The 20,079-nt window shown below is 34.0% G+C and overlaps 1 protein-coding gene across 4 annotated transcripts in view; it reads left to right on the top strand.

Moving 5' to 3' along the window:
• Window positions 1–20,079, top strand: part of KIF18A (kinesin family member 18A) — an 82,407-nt gene that overhangs the window by 41,087 nt on the left and 21,241 nt on the right. For all 4 annotated transcript variants that reach the window (XM_047824120.1, XM_047824118.1, XM_047824119.1 and 1 more), the window contains one exon: window positions 1,386–1,624. In XM_047824120.1, coding sequence (XP_047680076.1) covers window positions 1,386–1,624 — 239 coding nt within the window. The remainder of the gene's footprint in view (window positions 1–1,385; window positions 1,625–20,079) is intronic.

The following is a 20,079-nucleotide window of genomic DNA, read 5'->3' as shown; positions in this document are numbered from 1 at the left end:
GGAAAAAGCAAATGGGGCAAAGTCCAAAGGAAACCATATGCAAGTTTTCAAGTGTCTTCTTCCACTTGGACCCACACAGGATGTGCTTAAGTCCTCCAGCAAAAAGTTGTGAATACATTTTAAATGTTGTCTAAACTTTGGGATCTCATTAGACAATTAGTGCACTTGGGTTTTTACTGGGAGTTGGTTACAAAGGCACCTTCTACCTAGCCTGTACCAAAATCCCAGACTTTCCAGGAGGAAAGTAGTTGTTCAGCATAAACCATATTGCTTATACAAATAGTTTAAGTACAGTGAGCCACTCTTATCAGTTCTGAAAATGAGAACACTCTCAAAATTCAAGTATTAAGATGTCAACCAAGGGCCAACCTTGCCAGCAAGCCTTTTTTTTTTCTTTTCTTTTTTTAGTGTTTATTTTTGAGAGAGAGACAGAGTGGGAGCAGGGGAGGGGCAGAGAGAGATGGAGACACAGAATCCAAAGTAGGCTCCAGGCTCCAAGCTCTCAGCACAGAGCCTGATGCAGGGCTTGAACCCATGAACCACAAGATCATGACCTGAGCTGAAGCTGGACGCTTAACCAACTGAGCCACCCAGGTGCCCCAACTAGCAAGACTTTTTAAGAATAGCAACCTCTGGGGCGCCTGGGTGGCGCAGTCGGTTAAGCGTCCGACTTCAGCCAGGTCATGATCTCGCGGTCCGTGAGTTCGAGCCCTGCGTCAGGCTCTGGGCTGACGGCTCGGAGCCTGGAGCCTGTTTCCGATTCTGTGTCTCCCTCTCTCTCTGCCCCTCCCCCGTTCATGCTCTGTCTCTCTCTGTCCCCCAAAAAATAAATAAACGTTGAAAGAAAGCCATTGCTTTAACTCATAGAGAGCTATCTTGGAGGAAATTTGACTCTGTGGTTCCTTCAGAATACTATATACCTGAAACGGATCTCATCATTTAACAGTGCATTTTTTCATTTTAATTCCATGGTACTTAGTATGAGTAATAACAGTATCTTTGTTTTATAAATCACATAATGCTTTGTAGAAACCTTTTACATGTATTTAACTCACTTAGTTTTGACAGTAGTCTCCTGTTGTAACGACTGTCTAGTTGTACCCCAAGTTATCGAGAAGAAACCTCAGTTCGTGTATTACCCAAGATCACCTTGGAATTGAAAACTAGCCAAGTCTACAGCCTGGTGCTTGTAATTCCCATCCAGGATTCTTTCCACTCTTTACTTAATGTAGTGAGAATATGTTGAGGTATTTTATTGAAATATCTAAATGAAAACATATACAAGATATTATTTAATGATGTGCTAATATTTAGGATATTATGTAGAACTGTAATAGTGTATTTAAAATTTAATATTTATCTCTCTTGTCACCTTTTTTATATAGAGTATTGAATGCTTTGCTTCCAGTCCTAAGAAAACAGTATTGTGCATTAAAAGAAGCTGGCCTTTCAAATGCTGCTTTTGAGTCTGACTTCAAAGAAATTGAACATTTGGTAGAGAGAAAGAAAGTGGTGGTTTGGGCTGACCAAACTAATGAGCATACTTTAAAGCAAAATGACCTAACAGGGGTTTCTGTTCTTATGACCTTTCCACAACTTGGACCACCAGATCAATCTCCTTGTTGTAAGTACAGCTTTTCTTTTATTAGGTAAATTATAAAGTTATTTCTAAAGAGTAGCCTCCTTTATATATTGATCTCCAGAACAGTTAATTTTTTAATAGGTTTGGCTATTTTGTGAGAATTAATGGGAAAATTAGCTTCACAATCATTTCATTAACCAGTACCTTTCAAAGGTTTAAGAGCCAAGTATGCTTGATGTTCTAAATAACTCTAGCAATAAAACCTTTAAGTTATTTTACCTATTTTTGATGGAATAATTGTACTTCCACCCTTCTTTAAAAGTTAACCTCATTTAAAGATGAAGATGATAATTAAGAATATTACATTCTGTAATACATAATAATCTGTTCTTAAGATCAACTAACAGCATAGAATAAACTATATTTTATTGCCATATATCACTTGTTATCAAAGTGTGTTTAGGACATTTTAATTGCAAAACAAACATATAATGTTTAAAATAAATTCAGGCAATACAGAATTACACGTACAAGTAGAATGGCCTCTTCAACTTTCCCCAGAACCCAATCTTGTATCCTGTCTCAGAAATAAATACATTTAACAGTTTGATTGTCTTTATAGTGTGTGTGAATGTGTGCATCCGTGTGTGTATGTGAATGTGTAATATTTGTAGTACATAGTCTAACTCTAGCTTTTTGTTAAGTTTCATATGAATCCTAGCACATAATATATATTGATCTACAACTTTTTTTTGTCTAGTTTATTATGAACATATTTAGGGTATATGCTTAAAGAATTTACCTTTTTTTTTTTTTAACAATTGTGAGAATTCAGAGAATAGATGTACTATAATTTATTTAACCGTTGATCTATTGGTGAACAGTGCATCAGAAAACATGCTTGTATATTCACATTTGTGCATATGTACCAGATTCCTAGAGACTGATTTGTTAGAATATAGGACAAGTAATTTTTTAAAAAATTAATCTGGGGGCGCCTGGGTGGCGCAGTCGGTTAAGCGTCCGACTTCAGCCAGGTCACGATCTCGCGGTCTGTGAGTTCGAGCCCCGCGTCGGGCTCTGGGCTGATGGCTCAGAGCCTGGAGCCTGTTTCCGATTCTGTGTCTCCCTCTCTCTCTGACCCTCCCCCGTTCATGCTCTGTCTCTCTCTGTCCCAAAAATAAATAAACGTTGAAAAAAAAAAATTAAAAAAAAAAAAAATTAATCTGTCAAACTCCAAAATTTTCTCTATGCCAAATGTATATGAGATACCTCTCTCATTCTTATCCCAAAATAATAGCAACCCTAAACTGGTCTGTATTCTTTTTAAATTTGCAGCTCTCAGACTTTACCTCCAAACTTTTCTGTCTTTCTGGAAGTTTGGATCTTCCCAAGGCCCTATTCTACTTTTCTTTGTTTCCAATGCTGGTACTAAGAGGTCTCCATTTTGTTTAGAGAGTTTTAATTTACCATACAACATCGCAGTCAATCCATTGATCAGTTAATCTGATTATCGTTGGTAATTACCTTGTAGTCTCTCCCCATTCTTTTTTTCTGAGTTTACAGATTTGGGAAAAGCGTTTCTCATATATACAATAGTGGGGTCCCAATTTTCCTTGTAGCTTTTCTTTTGATCTGATCCACGTGATTTCCAACTTCCAAAAATTACCCAGTTTCTGATGTTGGCAGCTGTTTCTTTTTTCTATCGCTGATGCTGTGTCAATGGATTTTAAGAGGAAGATGAGGCAAATCTCTGTAGATTTGTGTATTTGATTTTATTTCTTTTAGTATGATCTCTTCTTGTCAAAACGGTCAAATATTTATTTTGTAGCTTTTTCCTTTTAGGTGTTTGTTTACTTTTTTGCTGTGGGTCTTATTTTCTATTTAATTGTTTTTATCTTTACTTTTATTATTTCTTTCCATCTACTTTTACTCGGTTTATACTGCTGTTTTTATTTCTGACTGATAAAGATGGATATTTGTTCATTAACTTTCACCTGACTTTTCTAATTTATGCATTAATGTCCATAGGTTTCCCTCTAAACACAGCTTTAACTTCATTTCACAAGTTTTGATACATAATATTCTAGATTATTATTCGTTCAAAATATTTTCTGATTTCTGTTGTAATTTCTTCTTTTACCCTCACTTTTTATTTAAAATTGCACTTTCAGATTGAGCAAATTTCCATTTGTGTTCAGGCTTGGAGAAGCAATTAAAATGAGGATCATACTTTTTTTTTTTTTTTTTTAATGTTTTATTTACTTTTAAGGCAGAGAGAGAGCATGAGTGGGGATGGGAAAGAGAGAGGGAGAGACACAGAATCTGAAGCAGGCTCCAGTCTCTGCACTGTGAGCACAGAGCCCGACGTGGGGCTTGAACTCAGGAACTGTGAGACCATGACCTGAGCCGAAGTTGGACACTTAACCAACCGAGCCAGCCAGGCACCCCGAGAATCATACTTTTTTAAGTGCCGTATAGGCATCCGATATATATTTCACAAAACTGGTAGATTAGTTTTAATATTTTTTAGTTTTTATTCTCTAAAAAGCTATAGCATATTCCATCCAATTTTTTATTTTTAGCTTAATTGAATTGTATTCAGAGAAAATACTTAATATGATTTTAATCCTTTGAAGATTATAGAGACTTGCCTTATGCCCAACAAATAGTTAGCTGGTATAAGTGTTTCAAGTATGCTTATAAAGAATGTGTATTTTGTAGTCATTTATTGCCAGTCTGTTAGGTCAAATTTGCTGTGTTCTTCAAATTTTACTCTTATAGACTTTTTTTTTAATTCACATTCTATCATATACTGAGGAGACCTATTAAAAATTCCCTTTATTACACTGGATTTTTCTATTTTGCATCAGTTTTCTTTCACTACACTAACAAATCAACACAAATATGTCAACCTAAAATAACACTGATTTATTATTTCCAAGTTCTGTAGATCAGAGTTATGGCAGGCTCAACTGGTGACTCCGCTTAGAGTTTGAGAAGGCCAAATCAAGGTGTAAGCCAGCTGGATCTCTTTCCTGGGTGTTCTGAGGAGAGAATGTGCTTCTAGGCTCATTCTGGTTGTTAGCAGAATTCAATTCTATGCAACTGTAGGACTGAGGTCCCTGTTCTCTTGGTGCTGTTGGCCAGGGGTCATTCTCCAATTTTAGAGGTCACCCACATTCCCTGGCATGTTGCCCTCTTCATCATTTCATTTCCTAGCCAAGAAAGGCAGGACACTTCATTCTCATGCTTCGAATCTCTCACCTTCCCTTCTGCTTCATCTCTCCTGCCTACAGTTAAAGGGAAGTCTCTGCTTTTAAGGGTTCATATGGTTCTATTGGGCCTGCTAGGTAATCTAGGATAATCTCCCTGGTTTAAATTCTGTAACTTCAATTACATCTGTAAAATCCCTTTTACCATGTAATGTAACATATTCACAGGTTCCAGGAGCTAGGGATGGACATCTTTTAGGAGATATTTCTCCTTGTAGTTCTGTCAATTTTTGGTTTTTATACATTGAGATTATATTATTAAATCTATATATTTCAGAATTCTTACATCTTCCTTTTTTACAAAATGTACTTACTCATGTGCTTATTCTTTTTTTTTTTAATATGAAATTTATTGTCAAATTGGTTTCCATACAACACCCAGTGCTCATCCCAAAAGGTGATGAGCCCTCCTCAATACCCATCACCCACTCTCCCCACCCTCCCACCCCCCATCAACCCTCAGTTTGTTCTCAGTTTTTAAGAGTCTCTTATAGGGGCGCCTGGGTGGCGCAGTCGGTTAAGCATCCGACTTCAGCCAGGTCACGATCTCGCGGTCCAGGAGTTCGAGCCCCGCGTCGGGCTCTGGGCTGATGGCTCAGAGCCTGGAGCCTGCTTCCGATTCTGTGTCTCCCTCTCTCTCTGCCCCTCCCCCGTTCATGCTCTGTCTCTCTCTGTCCCAAAAATAAATAAATGTTGAAAAAAAAAATTAAAAAAAAAAAAAAAGAGTCTCTTATGCTCTGGCTCTCTCCCTCTCTAATCTCTTTTTTTTTTTTTTTCTTCCCCTCCCCCATGGACTTCTGTTAAGTTTCTCGGGATCCACATAAGAGTGAAACCATATGGTATCTGTCTTTCTCTGTATGACTTATTTCACTTAGCATCACACTCTCCAGTTCCATCGACGTTGCTACAAATGGCCATATTTCATTCTTTCTCATTGCCAAGTAGTATTCCATTGTGTATACAAACCACAATTTCTTTATCCATTCATCAGTTGATGGACATTTAGGCTCCTTCCACAATTTGGCTATTGTTGAAAGTGTTGCTATAAATGTTGGGGTACAAGTGCCCCTAGGCATCAGCACTCCTGTATCCCTTGGGTAAATTCCTAGCATTGCTATTGCTGGGTCATAGGGTAGATTTATTTTTAATTTTCTGAGGAACCTCCACACTGTTTTCCAGAGCGGCTGCACCACTTTGCATTCCCACCAACAGTGCAAGAGGGTTCCCGTTTCTCCACATCCTCTCCAGCATCTATAGTCTCCTGATTTGTTCATTTCAGCCACTCTGACTGGCGTGAGGTGATATCTGAGTGTGGTTTTGATTTGTATTTCCCTGATGAGGAGCGACGTTGAGCATCTTTTCATGTGTCTGTTGCCCATGTGGATGTCTTCTTTAGAGAAGTATCTATTCATGTCTTCTGCCCATTTCTTCACTGGATTATTTGTTTTTCGTGTGTGTAGTGTGGTGAGCTCTTTATAGATTTTGGATACTAGCCCTTTGTCTGATATGTCATTTGCAAATATCTTTTCCCATTCCGTTGGTTGCCTTTTAGTTTTGTTGATTGTTTCCTTCGCTGTGCAGAAGCTTTTCATCTTCATGAGGTCCCAATAGTTCATTTTTGCTTTTAATTCCCTTGCCTTTGGGGATGTGTCAAGTAAGAAATTGCAGTGGCTGAGGTCAGAGAGGTCTTTTCTTTCTCTCTCCTCTAGGGTTTTGATGGTTTCCTGTCTCACATTCAGGCCCTTTATCCATTTTGAGTTTATTTTTGTGAATGGTGTGAGAAAGTCATCTAGTTTCATCCTTCTGCATGTTGCTGTCCAGTTCTCCCAGCACCATTTGTTAAAGAGACTGTCTTTTTTCCATTGGATATTTTTTCCTGCTTTGTCAAAGATTAGTTGGCCATACTTTTGTGGGTCTAGTTCTGGGATTTCTATTCTATTCCATTGGTCTGTGTGTCTGTTTTTGTGCCAATACCATGCTGTCTTGATGATTACAGCTTTTTAGTAGAAGCTAAAGTCTAGGATTGTGATGCCTCCCGCTTTGGTCTTCTTCAAAATTATTTTGGCAATTCAGGGCCTTTTGTGGTTACATACAAATTTTAGGATGGCTTGTTCTAGCTTCAAGAAGAATGCTGGTGCAATTTTGATTGGGATTGCATTGAATGTGTAGATAGCTTTGGGTAGTATTGACATTTTGACAATTTTTATTCTTCCAATCCATGAGCACAGAATGTTTTTCCATTTCTTTATATCTTCTTCATTTTCCTTCATAAGCTTTCTATAGTTTTCAGCATACAGATGTTTTACATCTTGGTTAGTTTTATTCCTAGGTATTTTATGCTTCTTGGTGCAGTTGTGAATGGGATCAGTTTCTTTATTTGTCTTTCTGTTGCTTCATTATTAGTGTATAAGAATGCCACTGATTTCTTTACATTGATTTTGTATCCTACGACTTTGCTGAATTCGTGTATCAGTTTTGGCAGACTTTTGGTGGAGTCTGTCGGATTTTCCATGTATAGTATCATGTCATCTGCAAAAAGTGACAGCTTAACTTCACCTTTGCCAATTTTGATGCCTTTAATTTCCTTTTGTTGTCTGATTGCTGATGCTAGAACTTCCAACACTGTGTTAAACAACAGCGGTGAGAGTGGACATCCCTGTCGTGTTCCTGATCTCAGGGAGAAAGTTCTATTCTTAACCCTAAGTTTACTATTAATATAGCTGTCCGACTTTTCTTTTGCTTCATGTCTTCATGGTTCATCTTTTTGCTGATTCTTTCACTTTAAATCAAACATGTGTCTTATAAACAGCATGTAATTGGGTTTTGCTCTTTTTATATATAATTCTTTTTTTTTTTTTTAAGTTTATTTTGAGAGAAAGAGAGAGACTGTGAGCAGGGGAGGGGCAGAGAGAGGGGGAGGCAGAGAATCCCAAGCAGCCTTCACACTGTAAGCGCAGAGCCCGATGCAGTGCTCAAACTCACAATCTCTGAAAGTATGACCTAAGCCAAGATTAAGAGTCGGACACTTATCCCATTGAGCCACCCAGGCATCTCTGGGTTTTGCTTTGTTGTTCTGTTTATTAGTCTTTATCTTTTAAACTATTCATTCCTTTTCTACTTGATGAATGTATTGATATTTGGTTTTAAACCTGCCATCTTGTGCATGTTTCTAGTTGTCCTGCTTATTCCAAATTCTTTTTCTTTTGAACTTTGCTTTAAAATGATAGAGCGATATTTAATATTCCATTTTTTTACCTCTCAGCTTGGAAACTATATACTCTTTTTATATTCTTTTAGTAGTTACCCTTGAGTAACATTATGTATCCTTGCTTTATCAAAATCTGTTTATCAAAGTAATTATGTTACATTCACCCTCAAACAGTGCTAGAAACCTAAAAAATTCCTTACCTGGGTAAACTCCTCTCCTGACATACCATTGTTATGATGCATTTTATTTTTCTATATATAATATACCCATAAAATGTGTTTTTTTTTTTATTGTCTGTGTAATCAGTATTCACATTTACTCTTTTTATTCTTCTATATTTTCTCAGCATCTCTGCATGTCCATCCAATAAATTTTTTCTTTCATCCAAAGAATCTTTTGTATTTCCTTTACAGTGGATGTGCTAATGATGAATTTTCTTAGTTTTTATATGTCTGAAGCTGTATTTATTTTATTTTCTTTCTTAAAGACTATTTTGCTGGGTATAGAATTCCAGTTTGGTATTCTTTCTTTTCTTAGCAGTTTAAAGATATCATTTCATTATCTTCTGGTTTTGTTGTTTTTTTTTTTTTCTTGTTGTTGTTAAAGTCAGCTGTCATTTCTTCCTTGAATATAATCAGAATTCTGATCTCCTAAAATATTTTCTCTTTGTTTTTGGGTCTTAGTAGTTTTGCTCTATTATTCCTATATGATTTTATTTTTACTTCTCTATGTAGTTTCATAGAACTTTCAAATTTTGTGTCTGGATTATCTTACATTAGTTCTCCTTGCCTTATATGTGCCTTTTTTTTTTTTTTTTTTTTTTGTCTCTGGAAATTTCTTTTCACATATTCTATAGTTTACTTCTCTTTGCAACTGTGTCAAATGGTTCCTAAATCCATCAAGTTCTTAATTTCAGTTGTATTTCAGCTCTAGAATTTCTATTTGATTCTTTTTTATAAACTCCATTTGTTGACTAAAATTCTCACTGAACACAATGGGTGTAATTATTTTAAAGTCTGTGTCTGAGAATTTCAGGTCTGGAACCCTCTGGGTCTGTTTCTGTTATCTCTTTCTTCTGGTTCTCTTTCACGTGGTCTCATTTCCTTGAAGACATGCTGAGTTTTGTGCATGGGCATGTATTTGCAGAATTGTTTACAGAAATACGTTAAGACTTCTCATAGTAATGTCTTCCTTCAGAGAGGATTTACATTTGTTTCTTCTAGGCCCCTGATGGCATTAACAATCCAAAATCACTGTAGTCCAGTTTTAAGGACTGGGATAATTTGAAACTACACAGAAACTTCTGCTAGGGCCTGCCTACCCCCTGATTTACCCTCAAGAGCATAAGCTGTTTAGAGTTCTAACTCAAAGCAAGGAGGGTTTAGGAAGAACTTTGCCCTAACTTCAAGCGCCAGCACCCCAGTTCTAACAAGTTCTCAACAACATTACTAAGTTTTTCTGCTACCTCCTTCAGGATCAGCAAAAAATCTCAAGGGGAAAATAGCTGTAAATGCAGAGATTACCTTCCAGAGGTTCCCAACTTTCTCTTGATACTTACCTATAATTCTTCACAATCTTGTTAGCTCTTCTGTGCATTCAACCATATGTTTTTTATATTTTGTCCAGAATTTTTTACTGCCTTCAGTAGAGAGATTGGTCTGGATTACCTAGCTCTCTATTATTAAGTTCCCTATGTTAATATTTTTACATTAAAATGAGTGGGAATTTGGAGATACATATTTATATCCTCTTTTTCTTTTAATAAAGTACTGTCGTCATTAGAACTAACCTAGTTGAGATCTTAGGAAAGAAAACTTAAGATTTTTTTCAGATTCTCTTGTACCTTTTGGGCCTTGGGGTTTTTTTGGGTTTTTTGTTTTGTTTTTTTTTTTGTTTTTTTTTTTTTCTTATATAATGTACTCAAGATGTTGGAGAGGAAATAGTGTTTTAACACCAAGATTGAGAAATACTGACCACCTGATGGTCATTATTACTTATTTAAAAATCCATATTTCACTTACAGTGTAATTGCATAGACTATACTTGTCAGCAGTAAAACACAACATTTATTTGGCTCATAATTCCTTTTCATAACATTTTTAAAAGGAAAAACTGTTGAAGTCATGTTACATTTTATAAACATGTATTTCCTTTTGAAAGTGTATCAGAAGATGAGTTTTGTTTTTATTATGTTTTGTTCTTGGTTTGTTGTTTAATATTTTGTTCACATGATTTCATAGATTAACTATTTGTTGTGTCTTATTCATTCCATGAATTTTATATGTTGTATTCACTATGAGTAGGGAGTCAAAGATGAGTAACAGGGAAGGGGCATGGAGTACAAAGCGAGTCCACTTACAAATATTTATTTTTCTTAGTCTTAGAATACTAAAATAAAATTGTTCATTAAAAAAACATAGTGAAATTTATGTTTGCGTTTCTAAAGATATGAAGCAATACCTAGATAACATATTATGAAAATTATACTATTAATGGTAGCCTTAACACATTTGAGAAGTAAAATTGAAGAGATTCAACTTAAGCAAAACCTGAGTTAAAAATGTGTCTCATTCATCTAAGCTTATACATGTGTTACTGACTTTTTTCCTACATTCTCATTAATAGGTAATAAGTAGTTTTGTTGTCAAATTTCTTGTTGTTGTTGTTGTTGTTGTTGTTAAATTTCAAAAATGCTAAACGCTCTGGTATTTGAGACTTGAATTTGGGTGTTTTTTGTTTTGTTTTGTTTTTGTTTTGTTTTTCTGGTGCATTAGAGACCTTTTAATAGTATTTACTAGATCAGCAGCAATCTTTATATTTAAAATGCCTACATTGCTTTTAAAAGTCTGATGAGATTAACCATAATAATTTAATCTGTGCTCTGTTGTTAGGCATCTGGATTGTGTAATAACTTTTTATTATAAATAATATTGCAGTAAGCAAATATGTATATTTATCTTGATGCTCATGTCTGATTACCCTTATGACAAATTCTTAGAAGTAAAATTTCTAACTCAAGAAATAAGCACATTTTTTTAAAGTTTAAAGTATATATTGCTTCGTAACTTCTCCCACCCCCATGTGATTATACCAATTTTAATTCCCATCATCAGTATAAGAAAATGTGTTCCTTTCTCCCTTTATTCTCACCAACTCTTGGTGTTAAAGTATCTTTAATTTTTAATTTATAGAAAATTATTTTCAAACATACGTAGAATTGCAAAGTATACAGTAATGAACTCCATGAACCCATCACCTAACTTTAAGGTTTATCTCATGGCTCGTCTTGAGAACTCCATCTGCTTTTCTCCACCCCATCAAATCTGTACTGGATTATTTTGAAGGAAATCTCAGCGTATCATTTCTTCCATTTACATCTTAGTGTCTCTAAAAGAAAACACAATATCCTTTTCATACCTAATGTCATTAAATATCTATCCAATTAGTGTTTAAATTTCCCCCTTTGTCTTAGAAATGATTTCTTTTTAAGTCCTTTCATCAGCATACAAACAAGGCCCATACCTTGTCGTTGGTTGATATATCTATTAAATCATTTTGAATGTGGGGCTCTCTCTCCCTCTTTTGTCTTTGCTAGCTAATTTATTGATTCTTTGCCAATTTCAACCATAAATATTCTTTCCATTTTTCCTTTGTTTACTAGTATAGTTGAATATATTTTTTCTCATCTATTCAAGGATCTATTTTCTTTTCTGTGAATTACTTAGCCATCAATTGATCATTTTTCTTGCATAGTCATCTTTTGTAAAAATTGTTACATATTTACAAGAGCTTAGGATATGAATGTTTATTCATTCAGCAATATTTATTGAACTTCTATGTGCCAGATACTTATGCTAAGGATGCATCAAAGTACAAAACAAATTTTTTAACCCTTCTGGAGTTTACATTCTAGGGCAAGAAGAAAGACAATAAATATAGTAAGTAAAGTAACCAAATCTTAGAAGGTGGTACATGCTATGAGCAAAGAAATACAGGGAGTTCAGAAGGGGGAGGGGGAGAGGTTGCTACTTTAAATAGCATTGTCACAGTAGGCTTCACTGATAAATGTGAAGAAGTTCACAGTTGCCCATGTAGATATCTGAGAGAAGACTCATTTTTAGGTAGAACAACTCACGCAGATCTCTAACACAGTCTGACATATTCAAGGAATGGCTAGGACATATAATTGGTACAAAAGAAAAAGGAATTAAAGTAGACAGTGATGAGATCACAAAGATCAAGCGGAGGAAAGCAGATCAAGTAAAGTCTTATAGGTCATTATAAGGACTTAGACTTTAACGCTGAACAAATCAGGGAACCATGGCATGATCTGAGCAGAGAAGTCACATATTTCCATCATGTTTTCAAAAGATCCTTCTGACTGGTGAGTTGAGAGTAGATTGTAGTATGGCAAGAGTGGAAACAGGAAGACTACTACAATAACGCAGGTGAAAGATGGTGGCTCAGACCAGATTGGTAGCAATGGAATTGGTGAGAAGTAGTCAGATTTCAATATAGTTTGAAGGTAGAACTAGCAGGATTTCATCACAAATTGGATTTGGGATATGAGGGAAACAAAAAGTCAAGGATGACCCTAAGGTTTTTGAATTTAACAACAGAAAGAATCAAGTCACATTACAAGAGATTGGGAAGACTTCAGGTAGAGCAGGTTTGTAGGGTGGGTGTGGCAGAAGATTAAAGCACAATTGGGGCATTTTAAATTTGTCTACCATACATCCAAGTGGAGGCCGTGGAAGCAGTTGGAGATAAGAATCTGGAGTTCAGAAGAAAAGTCTAAACTGAAATATAAATTTGAGAGCTGTTAACATTTAGATGATATTTAAAGCCATAGGACTGGATGAAATCATCAAGGGATATTAACTCTTTCCTCTAAGATACATGTTGTGAATATGTTAAGTTTATCATTAACTCTTAACATTGAGATACCCCTTTTAATACTGAATTTTTAAAATTTTTATGTCATAAAACAACTTCATTTTTTTTCTCTCTTGCTTTTGGAATAATTCCTCAAAAGGTCTTTTTATCCATAAGGGTTTTTTTTTTTTCTTTTAATTTTTACTTTCGTTTTCTCTAATTTATTTTGATGTAAGGTAACAGGCAAGAATCTAGCTTAATTTTTTGCAAAGAACCTGACATTCTTGTGTAATAAGTTGATAGTCCATCCTCATGGTACCTTTGTTTTAAATGCAATAGGTAGTCCTATAATTCTATTTTTGGAATTATTTATCCTATTCTGTCCTATTCTTTAGCTTATTTGTCTGTCCTAGAACTAGTAGCTATTATTTTCATAACTGATACTTGATAGTATCTTTGATATATAGCAGTGCTAGTCCCCCTTCATTATTCTTTGTTTTTAAAATGCTATTAGCTGCCCCTAAGAAATAAATTTTAGTATAATTTTTTCAATTCCAAAGAAATAAAATATTTGTAAAAATTTATAAGTTAATTTTGTCTTCACATTTTTTCGCCATCAAATCTTCTCATTCTGCAATAGTGTGTCTCTCCATATTCATATTTTCTTAGATGTTTCTCAGCAAAATTTTAGAACAGAACTTTCTTTGTATATATTTTGTATGTTTGTTATTAAATTCCTAAATGCAATATTTTATATTTTTGTTACATGGATTATTAAATTTTTCTTATTAATAAGCCTGTATTATCTCTTAAGAAACTAACTTTTAAAATTTTGTTCATTTTAATATCTTACCAATGTCAGTGCTTGATTTTGGAATAGTTATTTGACTTGAAATCTTTGCCTCCAAACTAAATGTCTGTTTACTTGGAGTAAAACATGCACCTATTTTAGGTCTGGAAAACAGAAAGTGCACTCACTGAGTGCCATGCAGGATGGGGGTGCTGGCAGCAAGGTTTATTTATGGAACGGATAAAATTCCTGACATTAAATGAAAAGTCAAGATTTCCTCATTATCCATCTGGAAACTCACATTTAGTAATATTTCTGTCTCTAACCTTTCCTTTTCTTAAATTTTGTACCTCATGTTAGTGGTTTTTATCTTAAAGTACAATAAAAGATACCAGTAGAATCAGTGTCTTCTATATAGTAGATTTATTATGATTGAATATAGTTCCAATGTAAGTTTAGGTTTACCCTAAAATTACTTGAATATGTCATTTAAAAAAATAAGTCTCTAGATGAATTCCTCATATAATAAATATGAAATAGCAAAAATATTTATAACCCAGATTTTCCATGTATTTTCCCATTTGGCAATAAAATTTAATCATTACCAATAGACAATGGAAGTCATGTTTATATCCCTAAATACATTTCATTTGGCCCTTATTCTCCTCATAGACAAAACAGTGTTCAGTTGCTCATCCATAACTGTAAATGTTACTATAAATTATAAGGTTCTTGCATTGCCCCCCCCCTTAAAAAAAGCATGAATAGTAGGAAAATGAGACTGAGTGGAAAACATGGTATCTGCTATTTCCCACAAAGGCAAGTATCAAAAGGTTATGGTTGATTTATTACTCAGAGTGTTGGATTAATTTAAAACACTATGCCAATTTTTTAATACGTAGGAAAATGTATTCTCTCTTTGCAATATTTGTAAATAGCTGTAAACTATCTATATAAGCATTAATACTGCAGTAACCACAATAGTGTCATATGAATGCATTATAAAATGTTTATTGTATGTATGGTTAATCAGTAGTACCTTAAAGTTACATATCTTTTAAATAGTTAAAATTCACTCACCTGTATCATTTGCAACTGAATTCCATGAGTCATAAGGCTGTTAAAGGAATCCAGATTTATGATTAGTACAGTAATTGTATCAAGCATTTGTAGCCTAGAAGTGTTTATTGAAATGCATATATTAATATTTGATTTCACTTTAGACCTTTGCCAACTAATTTTAATTTAGCATAGTTTCCCAAAATACCTCCTCACGTACATATTAACAGGAGTACTAGCAAAAGAAAAATCCTTGCCATCATTTTGTACCAAGCCTCAATTAGATCTAATCCCATTCATCAATGTCTCCCTGTCGTGAACCCTGCTTTGCAGCCTGTGACTCATGTTTGCTAAATACTGCATTCTGCTTTTTACACTAACGTACAGCTCTGTAAATCTTTTAACGTTTGCAGTCTTAAGCTCTTGATAAATTAGTTCCTCTGGGTAAAATCACTCAGGACACCTGATATGGCACATCAAAAGATGACCCCAGAAGGCCTGCCCATTTTTTAAGAGAGGGATTTTTCACTCATTAGTGATAAATTATCTAGTCTCTTTATTTAAAGGAACCATCTGTGGAATATTTCAGAAAGCTAAAAAATATAGACCCCCTCGTACCTAAGACATCACATGAAATTGCCAATTCATACTTGTGTTTTAGAGATTTATTTAAAACCAAGAGAGAAGGACAGGAAATAGAATGATGGTTCTTCATTCAACTTATTTTAAAACACTTTGAGAAAATGTGATGTAAGAAATGAATAATAATAGCAATATCTAAACTAGTTTCCATTTCTCTTGTCTCTCCTCTCTCCAGTCTACCCTTCACACTACAATTATCTTCCTAATAAAGTGCAGACCCCTTATTTAGGAGAGCCTTCTTAAGGCTTTTGCCAGTCTGTTTTCAAGCTGCAGACTTACTTTTCTACAGCACTTGGTGTCCCGGGCTTTTCTTAAACATACTCTGTTTCTTGCCTCTCTAGTTTCCAAGCTTTTCTCTCAATCTTGAATGCTGTTTCCTCTTGCTTCATCCCACATCCTAACTTATTAAAATCCTTATCCCTGCTGAGAGTCCAGTTCAGATTCTGCTTTCTTTATGAACCTTCCCTTTACTGAGTCCTCGCTCCTTGGCCTGTACATAGCCTTGCATTTCCACTATATTTTTTGTATTTCTGTTACAGTGATTACCACTCCTTACCTTCTCTCTCCCCAACAACTGTATCTTCATTGGCAGTCAGAAACTGTTTTCTGTAATTCATTTTTAACTTTATTGCTCCTTTCACTAATATTTTAGCCTTTTTATTATCTTAGCAATAAATGTTCATTTATTTGAATTTGGAAAAAGAAGTCCAGCCAAAAGAAATAAGATGTCTTTCATTAACGTCTATTAATATTTTGTTTTAATAGTTGGGCATTTTTTCTAAGCATTCATATACAGTTGGTATTTTTTAAACAATAAATATTGAGATCTATTATACATAGAATTGATCACAAGCTTTTTCTCACCGAACCACTTGTTACACACATTTTCCTATCAAATATGAAATTAAATTACTTTTAACAATTGCATGCTTACCTAATCCCCTACCAATGAATGTTTAGTTTGTTTTCATTTTATTGCTGTTAACAAGTAACATTCCACTAAACATCTCTCTGTGTGTTTATGTTTCACAGCTTGTCTAATTATTTCCTTAGGCTAAGCCCCTAAAAAATAGAATAGCTAGATCAAGGGGTATGTACATTTTCACAGTATTTGATATGCATTGTCAAATTATTCCCCAGAACTATTATAACTGTAGAATCTACCACTTTACATGGGTAATGAACGTGGGCATTTTTTTATGTGCTTTTGTCCAGTTGTGATTCATTCTAAATTACCTGTTCACTTCCTTTGCTTTCTTTTTCTCTTTCATGTTTCTTATTCATCTTTTAAGAATTCTTTCTTGGTAGACCAAAGATAACCACACAGATACATATATATATATATATAAATACCCAGACAGAGACATGTACACATACAAGAGCTTTAAACCCTTTGCCATGTATGATACTTTTTTTTCTTTTATTCATGGTGATTTTTAATTTTTATGTAACCCAACTTTAAATTATAAAAATACACATATTTCATTCACTCTTAATGTTCTTTTTCTGACAGTAGTAGTCAGGAGATAGAATCTGTTTTGGGGAGATGAAATTATATATTATCTCTATTCATATTTTTGAATCTGTGAAATTTTATTTTTTTAAGTCTTTGTTATAATTATATATGCTATTACTTTGGTTTCTTTACCTGACTTCAGCAAGAGACTTGAGTTCTGTCAAAAACAAAGATGATTGATATGATTTTGAGCATGTCACTTTCTTGCTGTGAACAACAAATTATAAAATAATCTAATACTAAATTCTGGTTCTTTGTGTGAGATGGTACCCACTGTGACTTTTCTGTGATCTGTAGTTAGGAAAGAAGTAGGACCTGCTTTAAAGTGGGAATTTCTAAAGTGGAAATTCATTTAAAAAATATAGATTGCTAGCCACCTGAGTGGCTCCGTTGGTTAAGTGTCTTGATTTCGGCTCAGGTCATGATTTTGCACTCATGAGATCAAGCCCCGTGTCAGGCTCTGCTCCGAGTGTACTTAGGATCCTAATCCTAATCCTTCTGCTTAGGATTCTCTCTTTCCCCCTCTCTCTGCCCTTACCCTGCTCACGCTGTCTCTTTCAAATAAATAAACATTTAAATATAGATAGATAGCTAAATGTCATGATTTCTGTGACATAGGTCACAAGTGACATTTGGTTTAAAATTATTTAGACCTGACTTTCTTAATAATTTATTAATTTAACGGCATTTCTTATAATAAAAAATAATAATCAAAGAATTATTTAAAAGTAAAAATATACCAACATTCTTATAACTACCTTTAGGAAAATCAGCATATCAGTTTTTCTTCTGTTGTTCACTTGAAACTCATGATGGATGACATAACAAACTGCTAGAATTTATCTAGTATTTCTAAACAGTATGCTTACACTGCTGTTTATTGATTTATCTATGTTTAGATTTTTATCATCTTCTGATTCTGATTGATGAAGATTTAGTTCATTTATTCCACCACTATTTCTTCTTCCCTGATCTGCTAATGTAGCCAGGTATTATACAATATACATAGTTTATTATTATATATTATTATATAATTACTATGTGATAATTATTAAAACATTATAAACATGTATAATATTATATAATACATAATTAACTTAAATCTGTAATATCCTGGCATATTAGCAGGATCAGGTAATAAGTGGCATATATTATATATAATATTATACTTACACATATGTTAATAATATAACAATACTAGGGCCTATTTAAGGAAATTTTTATAATAAAATATAAATATTATTAAAACATTTTTTAAGTTTTAGGCATAATTTTTAAGTTAATAAATATTAGCAAGATTTTTTTTAAGACATTCCTTAAAACTACTTTCAGAAAGGTAGATATGAAAGCAATCTGTTTCTGCTTTCTACTAGAAATGTTTCAGATTCCTCAACCAAATCTGTGGAATAGGGTTCTTGGAGAAATGAAATATTGATAGAAATAATGAAGAAGACTAGATTGTGCTTGGAGGTGGATTTAAATGGCTTAAAGAACAATACAGCCAATAAATACATTTTTAGATGTTTCTCTTCAGGTCTTTTGCATATACTTTTTCATGAGACTGTCCTATATTTCATTAACAGAGTCAAAATATACAACTTACTGTTTTTATTATACTACCATAATTGATCATATTGCTTAAGATTCCAGAAGTTTGAGAAAGAGATGGCAAGTGGCAGATTAATTAGTATATCAATTTCATTTACTTCTTCATTAACTCCTTACCCAGGGATCAAATATTTATTCATAATTTCTTTTCATCACTAACAAATGTAATTTAATGGAGAAGCAAATTATTGTAATTTCATTATGATTGTCACTGTTTTTATTTTGATTTTAAGCTGTGGCTTATATTAGCATATTTTATTCTGTATAATACTATACAAACTACACAAATGTTAATGTACATAAGTTGTAACCTAGGTAATATTGTGTTACAATCTGGACAATCACAGATGAAAATTGTATTTTTTTTTCCATCTAATCCACAACTTTAGTGCTTGCATTTACAGTTCATTTTAAAAGTGGTTTTAATACTTAAAAGTCTTTTGAAAGGCTTCTAAAACTTGGCAGTCTCAACAAAATGTTTTTGTCTGACTTCCTTTTTAAGCCTCTCTATGGACTTACAGTAAACAAACTTTTTAAAGCGGGAAATCTCTAGCCATAATGCAGGAACAGATGAATAGAACACTAACCACTTTATCCTGAAATGCACATTTTCAGTTGTACATAAGATGCCTTAAAGCATCATATAAATATTTTAAGATGTTTCGTAAACTATTAATGGATAAGTATTACAAAGACTAGGATTGGATTCATTAAACACAACTTATTATAGGGTTTAGAAGAGGAGCTCTTCTATATCTTTCAGTAGTCCTATCTCTGATTACTTTTAAAATCCTGTTTTGAATTATAGCACATAATTATTTCGAAAAGTTCTATTATTTAATCGTATAACTTCCACCGCCTACCCTCTTTCCTAAACTAGGAGTTTATCAGTAAGTTTTTAGCATGTCATATATATTTTTGTTAAATTGTTATTTTTTTTTCAACGTTTTTTTATTTATTTTTGGGACAGAGAGAGACAGAACATGAATGGGGGAGGGGCAGAGAGAGGGAGACACAGAATCGGAAACAGGCTCCAGGCTCCGAGCCATCAGCCCAGAGCCTGACGTGGGGCTCGAACTCACGGTCCGCGAGATCGTGACCTGGCTGAAGCCGGACGCTTAACCGACTGCGCCACCCAGGCGCCCCTGTTAAATTGTTATTTTTAAGAAAAGCCTCATGATTCTAGAAATAGCAATCAGGTGCATTATATTGTTACCTCGTTAATATGTGCCTTCAACAATGTGAAGTGTTAATAAGCCTAAAAAGATCCTCTTGAACTTAATAATTGTATTAGGCCTTTATAACTAACGAAATACCAAAGTTATTTTTCAGTGAACAATTCTCTGAGTAGTTCCCAAAGTGTTTTTACAATTTTATATAATCCGGTTAAGTAGAAAATAGTAATAGAAAATTTGCAGATCCTTAAAGTGACCTCTCTCTGTTTAATCATCTGAATATTTCTCAACAAACATATAAAGAAATTAAAGTATGTCATGTCATCATATGGAATCTAAATGTGAAGGT

Source organism: Prionailurus viverrinus, chromosome D1 (genome assembly GCF_022837055.1).
Source record: "Prionailurus viverrinus isolate Anna chromosome D1, UM_Priviv_1.0, whole genome shotgun sequence".
Classification (NCBI taxonomy): Eukaryota; Metazoa; Chordata; class Mammalia; order Carnivora; family Felidae; genus Prionailurus; species Prionailurus viverrinus.
This window is presented reverse-complemented; position numbering and strand designations above follow the sequence as displayed.